This window comes from Paramormyrops kingsleyae, chromosome 14, assembly GCF_048594095.1.
Source record: "Paramormyrops kingsleyae isolate MSU_618 chromosome 14, PKINGS_0.4, whole genome shotgun sequence".
NCBI classification, from domain to species: Eukaryota; Metazoa; Chordata; class Actinopteri; order Osteoglossiformes; family Mormyridae; genus Paramormyrops; species Paramormyrops kingsleyae.
In genome coordinates, this window is record NC_132810.1 from 5,787,371 (window position 1) to 5,806,657 (window position 19,287).

At 51.4% G+C, this 19,287-nt stretch overlaps 1 protein-coding gene across 3 annotated transcripts in view; it reads left to right on the forward strand.

Annotated features, from left to right (window-relative positions):
* The window catches only part of mnat1 (MNAT1 component of CDK activating kinase), a 26,748-nt gene extending 7,529 nt beyond the window's left edge, over positions 1-19,219 (forward strand). For all 3 annotated transcript variants that reach the window (XM_023825576.2, XM_023825575.2, XM_023825574.2), the window contains exons 6-8: positions 207-335; positions 10,120-10,241; positions 18,969-19,219. In XM_023825576.2, the coding sequence (XP_023681344.2) occupies positions 207-335; positions 10,120-10,241; positions 18,969-19,089 (372 nt within the window). In that variant the 3' untranslated portion in view covers positions 19,090-19,219. The remainder of the gene's footprint in view (positions 1-206; positions 336-10,119; positions 10,242-18,968) is intronic.
* Positions 19,220-19,287: the final 68 nt, after the last annotated feature.

Below are 19,287 nucleotides of genomic sequence, written 5' to 3' on the forward strand. Positions count from 1 at the left end.
AGTCAGAGCAAATCTTCATCACTCCAGCTGTGGCAGATCTTGTGCAGCCAGTGCATGTGTATTCTGGACGACCTGGTGGAACACGGAGATGATGGAACAAAATTCGTTTTCATGCAGATATGTGTCAGACAGCTGTGGCGGTAACGGCATCCTTGGGTGCTTTCATGTGGCTTGTTCTGATGTTCCCTGTTGTCCTTGTGTGACAGGAGAGCTCACACCTGCCCGCCACGCTGCTCTTAGCCCAGCACAAGAACCGGGCTGCCCAGCTGGACACCCAGATTGAGATGCAGCGGCAGATCGTCAAGCCTCCCGTCTTCTCCACGGGGATCCCGGTGGTAAGTGTGGCCGGGTCTCACTCACTAAGTGTAGCCTAAACCATTGTAGCTTAACCGGGGGGGGGGTCTTGTTTAGCTCCTCCTGCGCGGCTCATCTGGTGGTATCTTCCCGTCCCTCTTATTGTGTTTAATTTTCCTCAGATATTCCTTTCTCGATCCCTTCCCTTAAGAACAAAAAGGTGTGTAAATGTTTCACAGGCCAATGGAGCATGAGAAGAAGCTCGACCCTCATCTGCCTGTTTGGGGTGCAAACTTAGGACAACTGGCAGTGTGTTGATAGGTGATGAATATATTTGGTCCAAACTCATTCTAGGACCTGCATACCAATGCTGCAGGATATGGAGAGAAAGAAACAGTTGTATCTATATACTGAATTCAGTATTAGACCTATGGACAGCAGAAAGAAAAGCTACCATAGTAATGAAACAGGTATACAAAGATTATTAGCTATGTGGATCAAAGTACTGCACGTCTCCTTTCTTTTTACTGTTCCCGAATATGTTCGAAGTAGTAAGCAAGTTTGCAGGACACATGGAATGGAATGAACGTGAAGGTCAGCCTCATGGGTTCATTTGGGATGACCAGTGTCTAGAAACAGAATTTGTGTCTGCTTTCTCAAAAGCTCGAGGGTGCTCTCCAGGTCTTGCTGGGCTTAGATTTCATTTCTTTGTGCTGTGCCAGCACACGATTTCACGCTTTGCTTGATCTCCGCCGGTGCCGCTTATAATGAACCCAAGCGCTTTCTGCTAATGCCGTTCAGCTCAGATACACACTTGCACGTTCCTCACTGATAGTCATGGATGAGCGTCCGGGTCCATCCGCAACACGAAAGCCCCCTTTCAGCACTTGTCAGCTACTCACTCGGAGGAAACCCCTCTGCTAGGCCAGGATAAAACGGGGGGGGTGAATTAAGTAGAGAGATACCTGCCCTCTGCTCCTGACCCCAACTCTGTGTTGAGAAGCTGAGTGAACATAACAGCTGGGATGGTTCTGTTCTTTGAAAAAGGATATTACAGCTTTTTAAATCAGGTGTTGTAAACTGCTGGTTAGCAAATAGAAATTATAAGGACACATTTGTCCTTCTTGGGGCAATGCTCATGGTTTGACCTGATTAGACAAGAGATGGTCTAATGAAACGAGGTTTAGCCAGTTCATATAAATCCACCCCCAGGCCTGGTCAGCAAACGGGACAGGAGGTACAATTCCTGGGCCTGAAAACCACAGGACTCCTTTCCGCCGGGGATCAGTTTGGTTTCTGCGGATTCGCTGTCATAAGCCAGTCTGCAGTAAGTGCCGTATTGAGAAAGTTGCTGATGGAGAGGAATCGTCAGTGTTGTTATCGTTGGCTTCAGGCTGTGTGTGTGTGTGTGTGTGTGTGTGTGTATGTGCATATTTGTCTTGTCTTGACATTTGTCAGCCTAAATAGTGGATCAGTAGGGTCTTGGGTTTTCCAGTGTTGCAGAGCATCTTGGAAAGGGTGCCGGCTTCAGGGCGCCTCTGACAGTGGAAACCTTGGGGTTTCATTTGCCCCCAGCTCCTGCCAAAGGCAGTTAGGACTCAACCGCTGTTTGAGTTGGTTGCAGTTCAACTTGTGGTGGATTTATATGGAAAGCTTTATCTTTTTTTCCACTTTTCATAACTAGTGAATTTATGTGATTTTCTTTTGTAACTTGTAATACTCTTGTAGAAGGACAGTAGATGTGTCTCCCGTTTTTGTGCTTCTCTTTGAATTGCAAAGTTGTGTCTGCATGCCATTTGCAAGGGGAGATCACGGGGCGAGGAGATGCAGTGGTTCTCATGGATCGCTAAAGCAAGCTTCCTCGCGGTACCGTGTCAGAGGGGAGCTCCCATCACAACCCTCATGAACGTGAGCCATTCGACACGTCAAGCTGTCCGCCGCATCCTTATGGCACATTGGAAGCTGGAAGCACAAGTTCCTGGCTTGTGAAAATGATCAGGCTCTTATTATAGTAAATGAGAGAATCTGGGAGCAAAAGCCGCGGATCTTAATGGGATACAGCCTGATATGTCAATTTTCCCATCAGTACTACATATACAAAATCACAAATTTTGAGTCTAATTTTCATCCATGTAAACCCTGCAAGTAGTTTTTTGTTTACTTAAGTCTTTGTATGATGCTTGTCACTAACCCAGCTTGCTGTGTGGTCCCATTGTGGGGTGCCTTTCAGCCAGGGTGGGGTGTGTGGTTACCATCATAGTAGGGAACAGCACACAGTTGGGAATTGGTCCAGCAAAGGCCTGTTCCAGGTGCCTGTAGCGTGGGGGTGGTTGGGGACAGGTCTGTTCTTGCTTGAGGGGCCTCCTCAAAGCAGCGCATCTGTTTGAGGAGCTTCAGCAGTGGAGGAGGTTCTGCTGGCACTGAGTAGATGGGGGGGGGGAGGGTTAGGATGTGGACACAGGGATGGCAGAGCTCAGTTTCAGACCCATTGTAGCTTTCTAGAGCACGTAGGACACACCCTCCTTTGCCTGCGCACAGTCTACTGTGTGACAACCTGACAACCCTTGTTTGCTGTCACGATGTGGTCTGTGCATCCCTTCCCCCAACTCACACATGTACGGAGGAGCCAGTCCTCACCTTTGTGCTCCAGTGAGTTGGACTTCCTCCGAATCTGGCTTCTGTCACCGGCTCAGTGACCCATGGGGATCAAACCCTCACTGCTGTCTGACGCCACTACATTGGGGTTGAGAAGGAGCAAAACCATCAGCTGGCACTTGAACTGGGAAGGGATTTGACAGTCAAATAGGATGTGGGCTGTAAACGTGCTTAAGTGAGGATTTTCCCTGAGTTTTTGGTCTCTGCAATGGAAAGTGTTTGGGCAAGTCCTTCAGATTGACGTTATGCATCTATGTGTGTCACGTGTCAGATAAAAGTAGTTACTTCTGATGTTCGGGCTAGAAATCCTGCCCACCTTTGCACAGGAAGCACTGAAATAGAGCGGAGTTTATGCTCGAACTTGACTTGACTCCTACAATGTTCATGGAAAAATGATTTCTGAATACCGTGCATAATGACACAAAAGGCAGGAATTAGTGTCGTCCTGTTTGCATTAGGTGTCATTCTACATTCTGTTAAGAGAACTAATCCTGCAGTTCAGCCCTACATATGTTTCTCTGCATGCAGGTGATCTGTAAACTTGCATTCCCATAAAGATTTAGAGTAATGGGAAGATTAGTCTGCAAGACAGCTTTGTCTTTTGTGCGTGCAGGCATTTTTGTGCATGTGTGAGAGTGAAATACAGGGGTGGGGGAGAGAGAGAGAGAGAGAGAGAGAGAGATGGGCAACAGCAAAAAGTAAATGCAGGACAGCCAGTAGTACAGTGGGAAAGCCATGGAAATTAAGGCTGTACCTGTTAGAATCGCTGAAGCTGAACTGCTGTTGAGCCCTTCAGCAAGAGCTGTAAAGAGAAGCACAGCAGCAGCACAACTTAATCAGTAATGTGTGCGGACATTGAGGTTTCTCTGCGAATTAAAATTGAAAAGTTTCAAACTCCGCAGTGAAGTTAACGAGACAATTAGATGCAAAATTGCATATTTTCTGGCTGTTTGTTTCTTCAGCTTGTTAATTTTTTTTGTTTTTTTGCGTTTGCAAAAACGACAGATTTATTTATTTTTTTGCTTTACTGTATCGCTTTATTATTCCCATAACTTAGAAACACATTTTCTGTCTAGCTCCAAGTATGTTTTTAAAAGATTTCGCTGAGTGCGTAACTAGTAAATTGAGGAGAATGTTTACTTGACTGATAAAACACAAGGGATTTACCGTCAACGTATATCACGTGAATGAGATAAATGAGTTATACATTCAGTCTATGGACGCTTGAGAAGCTCACCAGTTTAAAATATAATATTAGCATTTCGGTTGGTCACTTGTACAGAAATTTCTAGAGCTATATGTATACGGGCAGCTGGACAGTGTAACCCACGTAGTGCTGGTTAGGTGTAGCTTTCCAGTGACCAGTTCGTTATGTTACCCTGACCAGACTGGTTCTGTCATCTTGTCTATTCAGTTCTTACTAGCGTCTAATCTTGGACCTCCTCACTGTCGTCATATTGTTATTAAGCTACATAATGGCGTCATATTGTTATTAAGCTACATAATGGCGTCATATTATTAAGCTACATAATGACGTCATATTGTTATTAAGCTACATAATGACGTCATATTGTTAAGCTGCATAATGGCGTCATATTGTTATTAAGCTGCATAATGACGTCATATTGTTATTAAGCTGCATAATGACGTCATATTGTTATTAAGCTGCATAATGACGTCATATTGTTATTAAGCTGCATAATGACGTCATATTGTTATTAAGCTGCATAATGGCGTCATATTGTTATTAAGCTGCATAATGACGTCATATTATTAAGCTACATAATGAACCTTCTTGGGCGTCTTCTGTGGAATCTGTTATTCCGCGTTCCCTCCTTTAATTTGCAGTCAGGGAGACGTGGCTGTTTCCGTGGGTAAATATTGACTTTTTCCGCAATCGGAAAAAGTGACCCCCAGAAGCAGACGAGAAACGGCGGTTAATTTTAAGATTAAACATACACAAGAAATTCAACAGAGAGAGAAATGACTGCCATTAATCTCTGGGAACCTTAACAAACAAACAAATAGGCCTAACGTAAAAACGTGTACAGTCACCCCTATTTGGCATTTTAGTGGGTTTTTGCCACATATCCTGCCCTGGAAGGGTCACTGGTGCGAGTGTGTGCTGATACACTGAGGTGGTTTAAAATGAACGGAAAAAATAATTTCCCATAAGAATTTGTATATAAGTATATGAGCTTACATTGGTGGTTCAGTGGTACAATTCTCACTTGCCCAGAGAGGTGCAGTTCTTGGCCAGTGCTGTACTAAATGCACTGTTCACTTTACTGGTCACAGTGACACTATGTACATCTACGTTTTCTCTGCCATGTCTTACTTATTTCTTGTTTATGCTTGTTTATATTTTATCTTCTGCCATTTCTTCCACTTCTTTTATATTTATTGCATAAATAGGTACCTCTGCAGTGCCGAATCGTATATCGGCCTTGTTTTGTGAGTGCCTTTGTTGTGTTTCGTGCTCTCTGATTCTGTTAGATGCTTTGTGTGACTGCCTGGATGGCACGAAAATTAATTCTGTTGTTTAAAGGCAAATAAAGCGTGAATAAAGTATTTTATCTTCATTGTACCTACCTGCTATTGCAGATTCACTAGAGAAATTGACACAAACAATTTTTTTTACATTTATTTATAAATTTACCACTTTTTTGTTTTTGAATTATTTTAACATGTATATCCATTTAAACCAATAAAAAAAAATACAATGGCTAGATTAATTTATTGAAATATTTAGTATGTGACTTTAAATCATGTTACATAGTGGTGACTGAAGAAGGGTCATTAAAATAGGATAACGGTTAAGTCTGCGGGAGTTTTGTGTACACACAAATGTTTTAATGGCAGAAAGAAAAGTGATTGGTTCAGAGAGATAACCAACCAGATTGTAGAGGAGGTGGAAGCAAGCAATTAGAGGAGGCGCGACCAAGACAACTGATTGGTTGGTTCTGCCTCCTCTGGTTGCTTGGACTCGCCTACTCATTTTTCTTTCTGCCCACTGAACATTTTTGTGTAACTCCATGAGCAACAGCGAATCTGTATTGTTGGAGAGAGAGAACGAAGTGTGGGGGGGAGGTTTATGAGTGATTGGCCCCCACAGCTGCCACCAAGGAACAGGTTGAGCAGGTCTGTCTGGACTAGGTCACTCAGAATGACACGGCAGAAGTGGAAGGCGGGGTGGATGGGTTCTTTGTGTATGATTACTTCACTGCTGGGGCTGAACTGTAGTGCCTCCGGTGGCTGGGGGAGTTTGAAATGGCGTGGCGACAGAGGTGCTAGCTGGGTGTACCCTGATGCTCACATGAGTCCGTCTCTTCGTGAGGGGCTGCCCTCCTGATTTGCCCTTGCGGCGATTTCCTCACAGGCCTGGAGCGGCTGTGTGGGGGGGGGGGGGGGGAGGGGAATGGCGCAGCGTTTGGGGCCAGGGGCTTGTCCCCTGATTGGCACCAGCATGTGCGGATGCGAAGTCACCTCATAACTGCTCTGTGCTCAGGCAGCGGAAAAAGCGCTTGTCAGCTTTATGGGCTCTGTGCTGGTAGCAGCTGCTGGGCAGCTATATTTATAGGTGAGAGAGGGGTGGCTGGGGACAGGGTGGCTTTCACACTTGCTACTTTAGCTCAGTGTACCCAGGGCACAAAGCTCTTTATCCCCCTGTGCAAGCTCTGTCTGCCCAGGGGTGCTGTGCACGTCACAGGTGGCTCTTGATCCTTTAAGGCCACAGCTACTGCTGTTAGCTGAGGCCTTGCTAAGGATAGCAATGCAGCAGTCATACTTAGGCCCACTAGATTAAACAGTTGTAAGTGCATGAGCTGTTTTTATAAGAGGTGTCCATACTGCAAGAGTGCAGTCATGCCGATGAAGCGAATGATGCAGAGTTTAGGAGATGAATGACGGTTTTATGGCACAGGGAAGGTACCGGTCATTCTCGTGTTGTCACCCTGAGGGTCCCTTCCTCGTGGAAGATTATCTTCTCACGCTTAATGAATGGGTGACTTCATTAAGCAACACAATGCTGTCCCTTGTTGTCGCTCCGTCGAGTGTTGAAAACGGCTCTGGCGGACAAAGCGGTCACCTCCGTACCCTGAGACGGAATCTGCAAAGGCATCGTCTTCAGAGAGCCGCTGGGGGAAAATAAGGGGTTTCCTCTGGTTACCTTCCCCTGTAGTTTTATGTAATTGCTTTTTTCTGCGGAGTTTCTTTTTGGAGTCGCTCTTTATTCCAGCCTGTGGTCCTCTTTAATGGCTCGAGCAGATGTGTGCCCTTGAGCCCCTGAGCTGTTATATACCCCATCTCCAGGATCCCTGGGGTTTGGTACCCCGCGTGCAGGGTGTGTTCTGATGACCGGCCAACAAGTGTGTTGACAGAGCGCTGGGCCGGGGTTGCTCTGGAGCGCTGATGCGTCAGCTGGGGCTTTTAATAGTGCGTGGTGAGTTTCTGATTGAAGGTCTGAAGGTTGTGGGCTGTACCAGTGGCTGGCCCTCGTCACTGTCTGTCTGTTGGCAGGCTGGGCTTTACCTGCGGGAGTCGGGAGTGGGGGGGGGGGGCTGGTCACAACAACCTTTAGTGAGCGATGAGTAGATCTCCCTCTGTTTAGTTATGTGTTTATGTTGGAGTGTTACGGACCCTCAAGGTTAATTCTCCATCATGTCTGCCTGCTGGTATCCCCGAGATGCGCAGACTTAGGGCCGCTCTGGCTCTGAGTGACACGCAGATCTGCGCAGAGCTGCCAAGGCCAGACGGGAGGCTTTACGGTTTCTTTCTTGAACATGATACTTAACTTGTATTTGCTTGGTCATCAGAGTAAGTAAACACTCAATTGTATGTAACAGCTGAAATTGTAAGCAGCTTAAGTGGGTTTCGATGTAAGTAAATAATGGATGGAAATATAGGCTGAAATGAAAATAGATGCTGCAAATCAGCTCTGTGTAGGGAGAAGGAGGCCGAGAAGTGGACTCTGGGTCCTAGATGGGCGGCCATGTGTCTCTGGCTGGTGTGTACACGTGTGGGCTGTGCCCATTGTCTCCAGTCTGCAAGGTGCCCTAGGCAGACGGGTGCCAGCAGACCTTGTCGGCCTGCGTGTGGCTTGGCTCTCGTCCTTCTGGTTAAGGGAGATTTACGGGCCTCTTCTCCTGCCACCCCCATCTGTCTTGGTGGCTGTAGCGGTGTTGAAGGACTGCTGAGATGGAGTGAGAGTTTTGCATTGGTTTTAGTATGGCTGCTGTATTAACTTGGGTTGTGTTTGGAGGGCTCTGTGTGTGTGTGTGTGTGTGTGTGTGTGTGTGTGTGTGTGTGTGTGCGTGTGCGTGTGCGTGTGCGTGTGCGTGTGCGCGTGCGCGTGCGCGTGCGCGTGTGTGTGTGTGTGGTGGGCAGTGAAGACATTTACAGGCCTGTCCCGCACATTGTTTTCTTCTGCCTCATGCTGGCATTTTTCCTTGATCAGTGTTTTGTTTTTCTGGTTTCTTCTGTAATTAAATTAGAAACAGCAGGGGACCGAAGAGAGGCCGTGTGGCTCGTTTGAAGGCTTCGGTCCCGTCCTCGTGGCTCGCTCGCCTCTTGCTTGTGTTGTTTATACCCCTGTCTACCAGTCTCCTCGCTGTGATGTTACCCGTGTTTGTTTTCACTCGGAGTATGCTTTGAATCTAAGAGTTTATTTCGTTGCCGTCCGGATTTCGTTCGCGTCCTAGACGAACGCGGCGGCGGCAGGAAGGGGTCAGGCCCGGCTGGAATTCCCCTAGAACCGGGGGTGGCACAGACCCAAATCCAACTGCAGTTGCACTTGAAGAACCTTGTGGCCGCATTTTATAAGTGTATCGGGTTTCCACTGGAAGGAGGCATCTGGGCTCGGGGCTCATCCAAACCGACGCCGGCATTTCAGAAAAACAGAGGTATTCAAATCTGAAGTCTCTATTTGTCAACCAACTGGCGCGGGTGGGGGTGGGGGTGGGGGTGGGGGTGGGGGTAGCGGTAGCGTGGGTAATAAGTTCCAGTGGGCCCACATCAAAACCAGTTGTCTGGGGAAGTGATGTCATGCAGGTAGTGGGTACACTACCCAGGCAGTGCAGCTTGATGGGGGATGGTGGATAGGAGAGCTGTCATCAGTGCTTCTGGCCTCCCTACCTCACACACACACACACACACACACACACACACACACACACACACACACAATAGGGGGGTTGTTTCTCATGAGACCCTACTCTTTTTCAAATTTAATTCATTACCTCTGTGCATTAATCTTTCAGAGGAAGTATTTTCCCCATTACAGTGAAGTTAGCAAAATTCTGAGTTTCCTGATTTTTTTTTTCTTTTTCCTTCTTCCTGTGTGTGTGTGCGCGCGCGTGTGTGTGTGTGTGTGCGTGCGTGCGTATTATGTTCCCCACAATATAATAAAAACCCGTTATTTTGATGTTGTGGGGACCATTTTTCAGGTCCCCACAAAGATGTGATTACAGGTCTGTGTGTGTGTGTGTGTGTCTGGTCCAGAGACACCTCACCTTATGGGGACCGAATGAAACGTGCTGAATACCCGATTTAAAACTCAGTATTCTAAACAGCTGTGACTGTAATCAAAAAACTAAAAATGCAAAAACTCATAATTTTTTTTGTTACTTTTGGTTATGGGTTAAGGTTGTCATAGTTAACATTAGCGGTTTTCCCATAAAAATGAATGAGCAGTCCTCGTAAAGGTGTGTGTGTGTGTGTGTGTGTGTGTGTGTGTACGTACATCCACGCACATACTCCCATCATTTTTAGCGGGCTTGTGAACCTGCATAACCCATCCATCCGTTTCCAGTGGCTTCTCCAGTGAGGGCCTGTCCCTGACAGCAAGGAGTATGATTGGTTGGCTGGCTTCCTTTAGGGATTATGTTCTGATTGCACTGCAGGAATCATGGGAAATGTTACCAGCCATGTTGCCAGTGTACTATAACCCTTAAAAATGATTGGACACTCATCAATCAGCAGAGATTATACTTGAGTAAACAGCCCACCGACATCATCCATCACATTCTTGGTTTGAACATTTTGGTTAGATCGTGGGAGATGACAGCTGGGGGGGGGGATGCCTTTAATGACTCCCACACTGTCTTTCCCTGGCTTGTTCCCCTCCCCCCATACTACAGTGTATCTGATAGGAATTCCACCCTCTCCCTCCAGGGACAGACCATCTCGCTGCAGCCTGTGGCTCACCTGCAGGAGGCGCTGTACCGGTACCATCCCCTGCACATCGAGACCTATGGTCCCCAGGTGCCAGAGTTTGAGCAGCTGGGCCGCCTGGGGTAAGCATCCTCCCTCCATCCCGACCTGAGCTGCTTCCCCCCCCCCACCCCTCCTCCCTGACCCCCCCCCACCCCCCACCCCCTTCCAAACCTCCTCACCTGTGGCGGGCTATGCCCTGGCTCCTGCTGCTGCAGCCTGGGCTCTGTCCTGTGTGGAAGGTACCTGTAGAGTATTCATTCCCTCTTCCTGCTGCGCTGTCCTACAGAGAGACCTGCAATATATCAGTTCTAGTGACTTTGCTGGACGGTTCCTCTCTTGAGGTGTTTCTTAACTGTTGAGTGTCGAGGCTGGAAATTCGCTCGACCCACCGGGAGCGTGGTCATGTGACCTCTCCGGCTCGCGGCGTTTATTCTGGTCCGTTACATCATACGTTCCGTTAAGTGCTGAGGCTGGCATTCTAGGCCCCGGCTGATCAATGTGCTGATTGGCATTGCTTACAGGAGGCTCCTCACTGCTGGGAGGTGCTTAGTACCCTGCCAGGGGTCCTGCCATCCCCGGGGGTGCAGGGGGGCCAAGCGGGAGTAACACTGATAACCTTCGTCTGCTGCGTCAAACTGGATGAATGAACCGCGACTCCCATGGTGCATTGCTCGGCGAGGCAGAATGCGACAGGCCGGCTGCCTGTTTTTCTGCATTGTGGACACTTTAAAATAACCTCCGCTCACGCAGACACACCCTGCTCTCCTGCGGGGGGGTGGGGGGTCTGATACGGTGAGCTGTAGGAGGTTCAGAACGGGCCCCCACTCACTGAGCTGGAACGGCTTTTAGTATTTCTCCGCCTTACGGCTGTTTGTCTTGGTCAGAACCTGAGGAACCCCCCCCCCCCCCGAAGAGCCACGCTGCCAGAGATTTGTCTTGGACCTGGCCTAGAGCCCCCCCCCCCACAACCACGTCTCTTGGTTTACCCCCCAAGGTCTTGAGGGACCTCAGCCTAACACAGGAAGTCCAGCCATTGAAGCTGTTTTTTAGTGAGAGACGCAGTTCTTTCTCACCATGTCCTTTTTAACCAACCCCTATACCCCCCCCCCCCCCCAAAAAAAAAAACCACAGGGCTGCTGTGCAGCTTCCAGGAACAAGGGGACACACCCCTCCCTCCCTACCTGAATAAATATCTGCTGAGTCTCGGATATTGGAGACAGCTGCTTCAATATTGTGTGGGGCAGGGTGGGGGCAGGGTGGGGGCAGGGGGAATGTGGTCTGCTTTCAGAGGGGCAGGAGGGGCGTGTCACTCAGCCCTCTCCCCCCCCCACGCAACCTCCACAAGAGGCCTGATGGTGAAGTTTTACTGGAAACTTGAACAAACTCTCCTTTGTGTGAGGAGACCCCTAGTGATGAACCCCCCTACTCCCATGGGACGTGTGGCTGTTTGCCCCCCCCCCCAGGCTGGCGTGACACGGGCCAGTGTCGCATGCCTGGGAGGGCCGGCAGAAGCCGCCCGGCCTCTTTGTTGTTTTTTTCGTGACCCGACAGGACGTGTTTGCTCAGCAGATGCTCTCCCCGGAGCCGACCCACAATGCCGCTCTCCCTGCGCCTCCGTGCATTGTGGGTCGGCTCCGGCTGCGGTCGCGCACGAAAGGCTCCTCACTGAAGGGCAGAGTCGCCACGCCTCCCCACGACCTTCAGAGGGTGCTGCCTGGCTTCCACTCCATAGGCAGTGATGCTACCAGGGGGGACAGACTCTGGGATTATGGGGGGGGGGGGGGGGGTACTGCCCAGACCAGCTTAGACTGGATAATCAGTCAGCATTCAGGTGTCTGTGGGCTGCCATTCACACCCATGTAAGCTGGTTGCTTGTTTTGTGTGTGTGTGTGTGTGTGTGTGTGTGTGTGTGGTCATGTATATATTACATTATAAGGACCAAATGTCCCCACAATGTGTTAAAATCCTGTTATTTTGACCTTGTGGGAAACCTTCTTTTCAGTTCCCATAAGGGAAAATACACTTTCATAAAAATCTGTGATCGCAATCAAAAAACTAAAAATGGTTACTTATGGTTAAGGTTAGGGCTGGGTAGGGGTTATGGTTGTCATTGTTGGAATTAGGGTTTTGTGCATAGAAATGAATGGATGGTCCCCACAAAGATATGAGTACAGGTCTGTGTGTGAGTGTGTGAGAGAGCGAGAGAGAGACAAAGAGACTAAAAGTTAATCTGCTATTGCACAACTGCAGTATCCATCTAGGACTATGGAGAGCAGTTGTTTATGTCTCTCTGTTTCAGTGGGGGGGTGTTTGACGGGACTTTCCCTTGTTTGCGTTCACCCTCTGCATATGTGTGCGTGTGCATGTGTGTGTCTCATTGCCATCTTAATTGCATGTGGAATGCTCATCCAAGTGTGTGTGTGCGCGTGTGTGTGTGTGTGTATGTGTGTCTGCCCGCATATGTGTGTGTGTGTGTGTGTGTATGTGTGTCTGCCCGCATATGTGTGCGTGTGTTTCTTTGCGTTTGGCTCACAGTCTCCGGCTCTCTCAGCCTTTAGCCTGTAGGCGATGAAAGGCTGAATTCCCTTCAGCTCCAGGATTTGGGGGTTGGGGGCTCTTGGACTTGACTGGGAATAGGGAAAAAAAAGCCGGAGTAGAACCTGGCAGAGCGTCACGGCGGTGGGAGCGGAGCCCTGCCTGCTGGCGCTGAAGCCAGGACACCACTGGTTTCTATTGGCTCTCCGCTCTCGTGATATTTCATCTCCCTGACAGGAATTTCTCAGCTCTAAACGTCAATCTGAATAATACTTTGACCCTCCCACGCCCCCGGAGTTTAATTGGTGGAAAAAGTGAGGCTTCAGTTGGGCGCAGTTGTCAGGCCGACGTCTCTCATCCGCAGGGTGAAGCCAAACAGCTGGACCCCCCCCCACACAGGCCACAAAGGAGCGCCAGGTTGGGAGGGGTTCCTGTTTTTTGGGGCATAGTCATGATGGATAGGAATTTCTTGTCCACGACCTTATGGGAGGTGTGAGGGCTGGTACTGGTTGTCATGGTGACCCCATCCTCTCAGGCAGCCCAATTTTAAAGAGTCTTCTGACCTTAGGGTACCACTTCAGGATTCAGTACCTCTATGTCTGATGGGTCACTTATGGCTTTTCAAGGCCCGGGGTATCTCTTGTCCTTCCTCGTTGCCCTGGTGGTCGTGGATCTTGGGTCAGAGCTGAGGCAGGGCATCCTCAGTCCCGTTCCGTTACCGCGCTGCGCGTCTGTGGCAGCAGTTCATGCTAGCTGACGTTTTCGGGTCCAGCCGGGGGCGAGTGCACGACCTTCCACGCCGTTCTCACGCGTCCAGGCCCAAGTCCTACAGCTGCGCCTGAAGCGCGTGGGAGCGCAAGAGCGTGACTAGGGAGGCAGCGGCCGCCGCTCTGGTCTCCTGAGGACACCGGTCAAATGTGGGGCTGACTGGACCTGGCAAAATACCCAGAATGCATCTGGATGGACCTGTTCCATGCCGCTCTATTCCTGCCTCTGGATCTATAGTCAGGTCTGGGATTATGATTATGAGTATGCACATACCCCCGCCACCCCCCACTTTAATTCACTTAAGCGTTTTTCTACCTGCTCCCTCGACGCCCCCCTCCCCAGCTGGCCAGGAAGCTGTAAATCAGCTGTGGGTGGGACTCGCCGATGTCGTTCCTCAGCGTGGCGTTCTGGCCGGCCGATGAGGTGCGCGCCACACGCGTGACGACAGCCACCGGCTTGCATTTTGGCGGGGGAGGGATTCTTCATCTGCTGCGTTAAATGGCTTCTCCACATGGCCAGGTCCAGAGCGAAGCCATCGGGGGTTGGGGGGGCGTTGGAGGTGGGGGCAGAGGGGGGGGTTAGCGTGGGCAGTCCTGTGGACAGATGGTACGGGGGCATGAGACAGGGCAGGAATCGTGTGGTGGTCTGTCGCCGAGCACAGAGGTGCTTTCTCATGTCCCTGTTTCGAGTGCCGCTTACCCCCCAGGTTTGTCCTCCCCCCTGTATGTTTACCTTAGTCCAGCTTCTCTCGGCAAGGCGGGGGGGGGGGGCTCACCGATGCTACATTTGCATAGCCAAAAGAGACTGCAGGAACTGTGAGTGGCCCGGCCGCATTTGAATTGCAAAGCGCATGCCTCAGCGTGGCAGCCGCTCGCGCCCACGTGGAACCTGGGCTCTGTGCGGGTTCTCGCCCAGCCACTGGGCACCTTTTCACTTTCACTTCGTGGTCATAACCTGATTCTCTCTGAATATTTTGTCCCAAATTATCTGTGCCAAGCTGACGCCCTTCGGAGGCACCGTGCCCGGTGAAGGGGACAGCCCCGGCCGCTCGAGGTGGCCCTGCAGCGTTGAGAGCAGTAATTACTGCGGCTTCCTTTCTGCTCCAGCGTGATGTATGACCTGCCACTGGCCCCCCATGGCCCCTAATTAACCCCCCGCACCCCCCGGCTATGAGCCCCTCTCAGCGCTGGCAAACACCACAGCCTGTTTCTGTCTCTTCCATTCCACTATGAGTTCATAACGGTGAAGTAATAACAATGAGGGTGAACTTTCCAACCCAGTTTCCTCCCTGTGCTCAGGGGAGAGACTAATTAAAACAAGCATGCCTGGCTAAGGGCGGGGATGAGCGGCTCGCTGTGGGTCTACCGCTGACCGGACTGTCCTTCAGGTAGACATCAGCCCCCCCTACAGGACAGTGACGGAGTGGCATACTGCCAACGGCCTGCCTCACAACGTCGGCTCGGCTTGCTGGCATCACAGTTAAGATTAGTCTTAGGATCTGAGCTCTACAGGCGGAGAACCAGGATTCTTGGTTGGCCTCCTGTTTGGTTCTAAGTGGGACAGCCGGGCTATGCCCTCACGCCGGGCCCGCGGGGAGGCGCCGCCGCGTTTTAACGCTGACGCCACAAGTCCGGTCACGCACTCAGAGACACGCACAGTGTTGTATTCACACACTCTCGGCAGCCCTACTCCAGTAACATTTTCATCCTCTTAGACACACATTTGCAGGCCACCCCTGGGTGGGGCGGTAACCAGAGCTAGCTGTGGAATGCAGGCAGTGTTGTCAGGGGGTGAGGGGGTGATTAGGGGCTGGCAGCTGATGGCTGACCCCTCTGTAATGACAAATCACCCGACAGGTGTCCACTCCTGCCCCACGTTCCCAGGCTCACGGAAGCTTCCGGACTGTGAGCCAGGCTGGAGTGGGGCTTTTCCCAGGATAGCACCCGTCTTCTAATTACCCCAGCGGAAGTTCTTCCTCTTAACCAGCTCCACACTGGTCTGTGCTCCTGCAACGGGGAGGCCTGTCGCCATGGTGACATGACCAAGGCTTAAGCCAAGCTTGTGTTCCAACTGCCGCTGTTTCCAGGTCAGCAGCTGAGCCTCGTGCACATGCAGAGCGATGTCCTTGCTGGCTTGTCGGGGCTCCAGTCGAACGTTCCGCTCTGTGGGAACGGTGCCGTCTCGGAGCACTCCTGTGCGGAAGGGAACAGGTGCTGGGGTGGGGGGGGTAGAGCAGACCTGAGGTCAGGGCTGAGTGGTGAAGGAAAGTGGGGCTGGGAATGTAGCTCGCTGCAGTGTTGCGGGGGTGTATATGGGGGTGTGAGTCTAGGGGTGAATCTTAAAATGCGTACTTGATTGTATTTGTGTTCTCGTGTATTTGGTCTACGTCGCCTTATGGTCTTTGTGTTCTTGGTGTCGAGGTTCACCCGAGGTCTTTGCAGTCGCTCGTCGGTTGGACACTCGGTGAAACCAAGATGCTTGTGAATCTTATAATATATTTAATATATAAAATATGCCAAACCTGGCCTAGACTTTGGGAAGAGGAACCTCTCCCTCTACCTGGCAGCAGATCCCAGACCCTCTGAGGTCCATAATATCTCGATTCTCACTGGCCTCATTCCTGCCTATAAACTTAGTCGCGTCTCCCACTGGGGCTGTTTTTCTCCCTCTTCCCTCCATAGTTACTGCCTCCTAGTGCGTGGAGGAATCTTTCTCAGAGCTGAGTCAGTAGCAGCTTCTCTTGTGCGGTACTGTTGAGCAAGAGTGTAAAGTGCCTGTTATCCAAGACGGCTATCCCAGGGGGCGTACACAGCAGAGTCCGTGTGGAACGTCTATGTTGATTTGTCTTGGATGACCCCACCCCATATCAGGGGAAAAGGGTGTCTGCAGAAATGGCCCCATATTTACCCAATAACAGGAGGCGGTGAGATGGCCCAGCTCAGGTTGCAGCTAATGTCTCTGCAGCTGACTGGCAGCTGAAAGATGTTGCTGTTTGAGGCTGCTTGGATTTCAGGCCTGTGAGGTGGCACGCAGTCCTCGGAGTGACAGGGGGTTGTGAAGGAGGCCTAGCAGGAGGGTTCAGGGCCACCTGTGAGCCACTGAAGCCCTGTGCCTCTGGAGGTGGCTCTTGAGGTGGCTTTGTGCTGGAGGATCCTGGTGCACTTTGGGGACGGTTATGTGTGTCGGCTTGAAGACCCGCAAATATGTGCTGGAGGTTGGGAGACGGGGGTGGATGGGGTGTTTAAACACAAAGTCAGTCCCCCTTCATTTCCGATCTCTCTTCTCGCCGCTCGAGGGTGTGCAGTTCCCCGGCGGCTGTGCTCCTGACCGCACGGGGTCGACGGGGATGGCGGCGCGCCGGTTCAGTCAGGTTTCCATCCAAACAGGCCCTCGGTGCGAGTGATGGATGCCGGTGGCTGAGAGACGACAGAACGCAGGCCAAAAAAGCAACACCCACACTCTCTTCCTGTGGCCCGGCCCGGAAGAGCAGTAAAGACGGACATAATTGCGTTAGCAGATCGCTCGCTGCGTCCGATTTCACTGCGAAGACGATGGTCTGTCGCGTGTCGGTTTCATGGGCCGATTGTTGCGGCTCAGCCTGCTGCATGACGCTTTGTTGAGATACGTAATTAAAACACCAGTACCCCCTTCATACTGGTGTAATTGGTGGAAAGCTGATTGAAAGCAGTATAAGGTGAAATCTATTGCAGGCCACCAGGTCTACACCATTATGATGATGGCTAGACCCCCGATGTTAGACCGACACTGACCTCCCGTATCACGTACACACCTCTGGCCATCCCTCCCTCACACGCGCACACATTCCCTCGGTCACACTCCCTCACGCGCTTTCTTGGGCTTTCAGGAGCTGCTGGTTTCGAGTTACTGGCTGGAGGTGACATCTCACTGCTTGGCTTTGAAGTCGTTCCAGGGCCCCAGCTGCTTGCGGCACGCGGGGGCCCCTGTTTTGGCTCCGTCTGAGGGGGGGGGGGGGGTGGCGGTATCTGGTGCCCCCAGGGGCTGATGCCAGCCCGCGGCAGAGCTCTTTGTTCCTCATCCGGGGGTAGATCTTCTCCCATCGCGGCCGCTAGGGCTGCTCCTGCCACCACTGCGCCGTCCCCAGGCTCCGCATCCTCGGCGGGGAGGTGGGAATGAGCGGGAAGCTCACTGCCACATGTGAGTGTGAGTAGGCGTCACGAGCTGAGCAGGGGCGCAGGCTCTGGCCCTCGCATAGGGCACGGGACTCGCCGTGAGACAACACAGCAGCCCGAGCTCAGAACGAACTCGGAGGATTCGGGGGGGGTGGCAGGTGGGGGGGCTGAGGTAGACTGACAGGTTTGATGCTGATGTGGGGGCTGGCCTGGTGGGACATCTGTAAGCACTTAAAAGGACCTCCTCGGGCAGCGGGCCGGGGCAGGGGGTGCAGGCGGGCTCCCAAGGGCACCCACTCGGCGCCAGCCCATCGTCACTGGATGGATTTGGACTGGGCTGGGCCTTCAGAACCTTCCCATACTCCTCTCCCGTTCTGACATGGCCAGGGTGCGTCTGACCGAGAGTGAGTGGGTGGGCTTTGGATCCTGTGGATGTCTGAGTTTTCGATGCGAGAGTAAGACCCTGTCTTTAAAAAGCACATGTGTGTTTTGGATGCTGATGCTGTCTGACCTGTTGCTGCATTGACATGCATTTTTGTCCAAACGCAGTATGGAATCTGAGAGATTAATACAGTCTGATCAATTCATTGGCCAGACATCTTCCAAGGGGCCCCGATGTAGGACTGCTGACTGGCTCTCACTGGACCACCCTGAGGATCTGACCCATCCTAACCAGGGTCTCTGACACAGGAGCCTTTACCACAGATTGGCCCTAGTGGGCTTTGAGCGGGTTGCTGATCCACAGAACAGCGCCCCCTCTCGGCCGTCTTTGCGTTGTTTCCTGGCGCCTTCCAGCGTGTCCAGCACCAGCCAATGCAAAACAGGCCTCCCCTGACCTGCATTGTTTTATTAGTGTTATTAACTTTCCCGGCGCCTTCCACGGCTTGGCTGCAGCCGGTCCTCGGAGGACCATCTCGCGGGGAGGCAGAGGTGCTTCGGGCTGAAATATTACCCACCATCTCCGGGTCACGTTTTAGTGGCCCAGCGTGCGTCTGTGAGCTCCAGCTGCTGAATCGCTGTGCATGGAGCTAATAAGAACATTCTAGAAGCCTAATGATAGTAATTGACCACAGTTGGTGGCATGGTAATGCCTGTATGGGGAGGTATTCCTAGGCATGCTGCCCGTGTTCCTCATTAACCCTTCCATGCTCATTCCCATACAGCATTCCTCCTCCACCTTCACTGACTGCTGCCTAAGTACCACAATTATCACCAGCTGCTCTCACGCGAGCATGTGATTGGCCAGCCCCCTGTGAGCGTGTGATTGGCCAGCCCCCTGTGAGCGTGTGATTGGCCAGCCCCCTGTGAGCGTGATTGGCCAGCCCCATCACATGCCTTGTTCTTACCTTGCAGGTACCTGAATCACGTGCGGGCCACCTTGCCCCAAGACGTCGCGGGGGGGTACAGCTCGGGCCTGGCGTGCCACCGGGCTGTACAGGATGCCTTCAGCGCCCTCTTCCTGGTGCCACACTGAGGGCCCCCGGCGTGGCCCCTTCGGGGGGGCCTTACAGCACAACATGTACACTGTCTCCCCTGTTCCCATGTGGTATATATATATATATTTTTGTTAACATAAGACTGTAAAATACAACCTTGTACCTCTGTGTAGTGTTCTGAGCCTCTCACCACCATGCACAAGACGCCGTCCTACAGCCCTCAGTGATGTCACCAT